Here is a 6000-nt window from a genome sequence, read left to right on the forward strand (position 1 = left end):
AATAAAATGAAAAATTTTTTTAAGTTTATCTGGCATTTCTTTTTGAAAAACATTAAAACCTAGATTTTAGGTTTAGATTGTCATTCAAATAGATAAATCACTTACTATTTTCCAAGAAAAAAAGCTTTGTCTGATACTTGTGCAATGACTGATTTTCTTTTGTTAATATTCTTGTAGTTTATATAGAATCTGATTTATTGTTATGTGAGTTTGGATATATTAGGCATGGTTCTTGAAATAAAATATACCAGAAGCATTATGTTCTAAGCATTTAGAGTCTTTTCTTACTTGTATCAGCATGGTTTTTCATTGGCCCTATACATTTATACATGTCTAAATCATATACACGTTTCTACAAATACTAAGATTGCAAATAATTCTATTTTTATTTTGTCTACAAGAATGGTACATGTAAAGTGCTTAGCAGCTGTAAAAATGGACCATGGTAAAAGTGCCCAATAACTGATAATGTTTATTATATTGTCATGCTGTCCATGAGAAAAATGTTAATTATAAGTCAACTTTAGAATACATTCATTATAATAAATTATATTCATTGGGTGAAAACATAATCTGACTTTTCTTTTCTTGGCAGCAACTTGAATTGGTGGAACCAAGTGGCTGGATTCACGTTCCTTTAACTGATAATCATAAGAAGCCAACTCGCACATTCATGATACAGATTGCTGTTCTAGCCAATCATCAGAATGGAAGAGATACCCACATGAGACAAATTAAAATATACACACCCGTGGAAGAGAGCTCCATTGGTAAATTTCCTAGATGTACAACTATTGATTTCATGATGTATCGCTCCATAAGGTGACCTTGAAACAGAACAAAAGTCATTAAACATATCTTTATCTTGTCAGTAAAGATTAAATCTGGTATCTTTATTGAAAAAAGGATCAATTATTTTGCAGTTTTTTATGCATTGAAAAGTATTTTATTGTAACTTTAATAAATAACTTTTGGGTCATACTATGTTTATTTTCTTTAACATATAATAAAGCTCGCATATTTTATAATTATTAAAATGAATTTGAGCCAATCATTAAATTTTTCCTTATGTCAAAAGAAAACCAGTTGAACTGAAAATTTTTAAGATATACACAATTTTTTACTAACTAGGTAATTATTTCATATAGTGATCATGCATTACAGTAATGATTTACTGCGTGTTTGGGAACAAAACTATGTTTTACCAATAGATATTATCTTTAATAGGCCAGAATTATTATTTTTTTCTATCCAGAGGAAGCTTCTTCTATTAATACTTGGTCTTTTTAAAAACTGTGTCAAAATAAGCTTAGCATTCAGTGTGTGATGAGAACCATTCTGATTTGGGGAATGTAATTAATTGTGTCATAATTATCGTACTCCCATGAAATATTTTTAACCCTAGGGTTGTCTATATCCTGATATTATGTTAGCAATTGCCAATATAATCTGCTGTTTATTCTAATTCTAATGCTGTTTATAGAATAGTTTCAAATTTGTGTCTGACACTGAAGCATTCCCTAAGGGATAATGTAGCTCATGAAAATTTTAAAAATATATGAAATTGTTCTTTACATATAAAAATATTTTAAAGTCCCTTAAATGAGGTTTCTTTCCATGGTTTAACATGAGTCGATTTGATTCTGTTTATCTCCCCCGGCACCACCCACTACCCCATATCCTTACTTTGGGGGAGACAGAACTTCTCCATATTGGCTCTTTTTTTTTTCTTTTTGTGGTTGTGCCGCATGGCTTGTGGGAATCTTACCTCTCCGACTAGGGTCCGAACCCGAGCCCTTGGCAGTGAGAGCATGGAGTCCTAACCACTGGACTGCCAGGGAATTCCCACCATATTGGCTCTTGTTTGGGAAAGATTCCTCAGAGGTTCTTGCATTACTGGGTAGACTGAAGTCTTAAATTAGCAAAGTTTAGGAAATAATTATGTGTTTGATTTATTCTGGCAGAGTACTAATTTACATGGATGCTATAAAAAATGAAGGTTTCATTTTTTTCACTCAGCAGAATCTCAGCTCTTTTTTCTATGAGTTCCACAAAGAGTTTGTCATTTTCATTCTGTTGTCTTTAAAGTAAGAAGCATGGTAAGTGACTGTATCATCACCAAAAAGTCTGTAACCAAAACTCATTTGAGATCAGTGAATTACTCCCAAGCATAGATGTCAGATGCTGGGAAGGGTAGAAGAAAAACAGATGGATAGGAATTAAAAGAAAAGGAGAGAATCAAGAAAATAAGAAGAGCAATATATACTTGGCACTGTATTGATGTTCTGCGTTAGTCTGATAAGGAAAACATTCATGTAAACAACAGGCAGAGTCTAAGAGGCAGAGAAATCTAATAAAAAGTACAGGAAGTTTTATTAGTAATAATGTTACTACTTGCTAACTGCTTTTTAAAAATTTGCTTAAAAGAAAAAAGGAGGAGGACTAATTATCATTTACCTGATCCAGTCTATTATTTCCTACTATTAATAGTTTGTGAAAAAAACTCCTACAATTAGGAAGAATTAAGAAGAATGTTGGGAAAATCACTATGTTTTCTAGTTCTACTCCCTTTCCCTGTTTTTCATAAACCAGCTGAGCACCTCATTAGGCATGGGAAAACTTGGTAGCCCCAGATTGTGGAGGTAATGCTTCCCCTTATTTTAAGGATTATCTGAAGTCCTGATAGACCATGTATTACATTAACAATGCATAATTATCTAAAGCAGTTTCATTTCTCTTTTGAAAGAGCAAATTATATAGCCAACAAAATATTTGTATCTAGAATATATAAAGAACTCTTCTTATCACTTAACAGGAAGAAGACATACAATCCCATTAAAGTGAGCAAAAGATTTAAACAATCATTTCATCAAAGAAGACATATGATTGACAAATAAGCATATGAAAAGATGCTCAACTTCATTGGATGTTAGTGAAATGCAAATTAAAATCGTAATGAGATACCATTTCACAGCCACTAGAATGACTGTGGTTAAAATGACAACGAGGAGGGGGAAGGGTAAGCTGGGACGAAGTGAGAGAGTGGCATGGACATATATACACTACCAAATGTAAAACAGATAGCTAGTGGGAAGCAGCCGCAGAGCACAGGGAGATCAGCTCGGTGCTTTGTGTCCCCCTAGAGGGGTGGGATAGGCAGGGTGGAAGGGAGATGCAAGAGGGAGGAGAAATGGGGATATTATGTATAGCTGATTCACTTTGTTATACAGCAGCAACTAACACAACATTGTAAAACAATTATACTCCAATAAAGATGTTAAAAAAAAAGACAATTGCACGTGTTAGCAAAGATATGGAGGAAATGGACCTCTTGTCAAACTACTGATGAGGATGTAATTAGTGTATAACCACTTTGGAAAACATTTTGGTAATTTCTTAAGTTAAACATATACCTGTGTATGGGTATTTACCCAAGAGAAAAGAAAGCGTATGTCCGTACAAAGACTTGCACATGAATGTTCATAGCAGCTTTATTTGTAGTACCTAAAAATTGGAAACAATGCAAATGTTGATCAATCGGAGAAGGTATAAACGAATTGTGGTAAATCCATATAATAGGATACTACTCAGCGATAAAAATAAATGAACAGTTAATACATGCGACAACATGGATACATTTACAAAATAATTATGCTGAAAGAAAGAAACCACAAAAAAGAGTATATAGTGTATGATTCTATTTTTTTTTTTTTTAATTCTAGAAAGTACAAACTCATCAAGTGATAGAAAGCATATTAGTGGTTGCACAGGATGGGGAGCAGACAGAAGCAAGAAGGCATGAATTATTTGGGGGGATGACAGAAATGTTCATTATCCTGACAGTGGTACTGGTTTCACAGCTATATACATATGCCAAAATTTATCAAATCATACATATGTGCAGTTTATTGCATGTCAATCGTACCTTAATAAAGCTGATTTAAAAATAGCTTATTCTACCTGTTTCATATAGGAATCACCCAAAGAGGCTAGATTTGACATAGTTATATTTCTTACTGTATAGGATCTGAGAATAAAAAACATTGAAAAGCCATCTTAACAGTTAATAAAACAATGACAGTAACTTCACGGATTCATCTGTAATCAGTATACTTTTTGAATATTGATCAAACTGCAGTTATGAGATTTAAATATTTAAATTATACATGTAATTGAAGTATTAGACACTTTAAAAATCAGCTTATTACCTGTGGAAATACTGTCACAAGGAACTTTTTGTATAAACCTGGAATTTTAAAAGACAGCAGTTCACTGAAGGCTAATAAATACCCAACTCTAAAAAGACTAATAGATATTGAATGTTGAATTAGACATAATAAGGAAACCAAAGTAAATCTGATGCAGACTTTGCTTTCCAGTTGCTTATAGTCTACTAGGGGAAATAATAGGTCTCTGATAACCAGATCAGAAATTAGACTGGTAAGATCTCTAACTGGTGGATGGAAAAGAGAGAGTTAACTTCCTATTCAGAAGTTAGAGGTGAAGCTAAAAGAAGGCATTGTGGAGGAGGTGGAACTGTAGAAAGAAAGACTATTTGTAATATCAGCTAGTTATTCACTTTTTAAGCCTATTCTCGAATCCAAACTATCATTGTTTTTACGTGAATAACAACAATTAATTTGAAACAGATGATTTGTATGTTAGGAATCCAGTGATGTTTTGTACTTTTGCTCTCATTTGAAAGATTCCAACAATTAAAACACAGACCAATCTTGAAAAGTAATTTTAGACACCATGCCTTCTGTTCTTTTAGCCATTATGACTACTAGTTTAGTACAGATTAATACACTACAGTATAAATTTTTATGAGTATAAAATATTATAACTCAAATACAAATATTTGATATGTTTCTAGTGTTTTAGAAAATTTTACTTTAAATTCTTAATAACATGTTGGCTTATTATATGTCATTTTTAATTGAATTCTTGGTTCAATTACCTTTTAAAAATGATACAAGTTGCAAAATATGTTAAATTAAAGCATTAGGGAAAATAATACTTTGTAGTTGTGGTTATTTGGAGACACTTTTGCTCTGTGGAGCTTTTAAAACAAGTTAATCTTCTTTTGCCCACATTGTTTTGATTTTCCCCACTTCTACTAAGACTCCCTAGAGTATGGTGTTTGGAAGTGTTTGCTGTACAAAGCTGTTTACCAGCCATCTACAAGGAAGCTCTCTGTGCTTCATGATCTGCCATTTAGTTGGGCCTGCTTCTGTGCAATGGTGTCTAGAAAGCGTTAGAGAGAGGAAGACAACAAAGGAAAAACCTCAGGGATTAGTTTATTAATTATCCATGATAATGATTTATTCTATTAACAGGACATATCTTAAGGCTAATTAATTACAACTCCCCCCCACCATAAATCTAAGAAAATGTCTATAACCCATGGCAATTTTGTAAGAAAAGTTGAAATTATTTTTTAGTAATACTAACCAGTCTGTATTTCAGTTTTATGTGAAAGTACCCTCCCTTTTTTCTATGGCTAATCCTGCCACCATTGTTTGTCTTCTCTTGTCCTTTCTGGTTAAAAGAATCAATTTACTATTTTGCCAACATAAGCAAAATTACAGTTACACCAACTTAAAGGTATTCTATCTTATGAAATCTTTTTCTGAGTGAATTGGTATTTCAGGAAATGGTATTTCACATCATGTATAATTGAAGCTCTAGTATTTACCATCTCAGTTGTTTTAATTACTGCATTTGTGGCCATAAGCTTTCCACTGATGCAGTTCAATGGTGACCATAAGATGTTTTTCCACTATGTATTTGCTTTTCCGGTGTTGAGAGCAAATTACGATTCTCTCCCTGTGGTCCTAGAAATAACTCCCCCAACTGTTTTTATAGACTTTATTCTGAGACCAGCTCTCCTCTGTACCCTGGCATTCATCTATAGCTGGAGATCCAGATTTTAACAGATCATTTCCTGTTATTACTATAGCAGTATCAAAATACTGATCACTTACCAAGAAGCAAAGT

At 32.8% G+C, this 6000-nt stretch overlaps 1 protein-coding gene across 5 annotated transcripts in view; it reads left to right on the forward strand.

Moving 5' to 3' along the window:
- ANAPC10 (anaphase promoting complex subunit 10) overlaps window positions 1-5310 on the forward strand; it is an 84804-nt gene extending 79494 nt beyond the window's left edge. For 2 of the 5 annotated variants that reach the window (XM_060299718.2, XM_030878130.3), the window contains exon 5: window positions 596-2790. In XM_060299718.2, coding sequence (XP_060155701.1) covers window positions 596-826 — 231 coding nt within the window. In that variant the 3' untranslated portion in view covers window positions 827-2790. Of the gene's footprint in view, window positions 1-595; window positions 2791-2815 lie in introns of those variants that run through there. The other 3 variants (XR_009564062.2, XR_009564061.2, XM_060299719.2) reach the window with 3 other exon arrangements.
- The last annotated feature ends 690 nt before the right edge of the window (window positions 5311-6000 follow it).

This window comes from Globicephala melas, chromosome 5 (assembly GCF_963455315.2).
Source record: "Globicephala melas chromosome 5, mGloMel1.2, whole genome shotgun sequence".
Classification (NCBI taxonomy): domain Eukaryota; kingdom Metazoa; phylum Chordata; class Mammalia; order Artiodactyla; family Delphinidae; genus Globicephala; species Globicephala melas.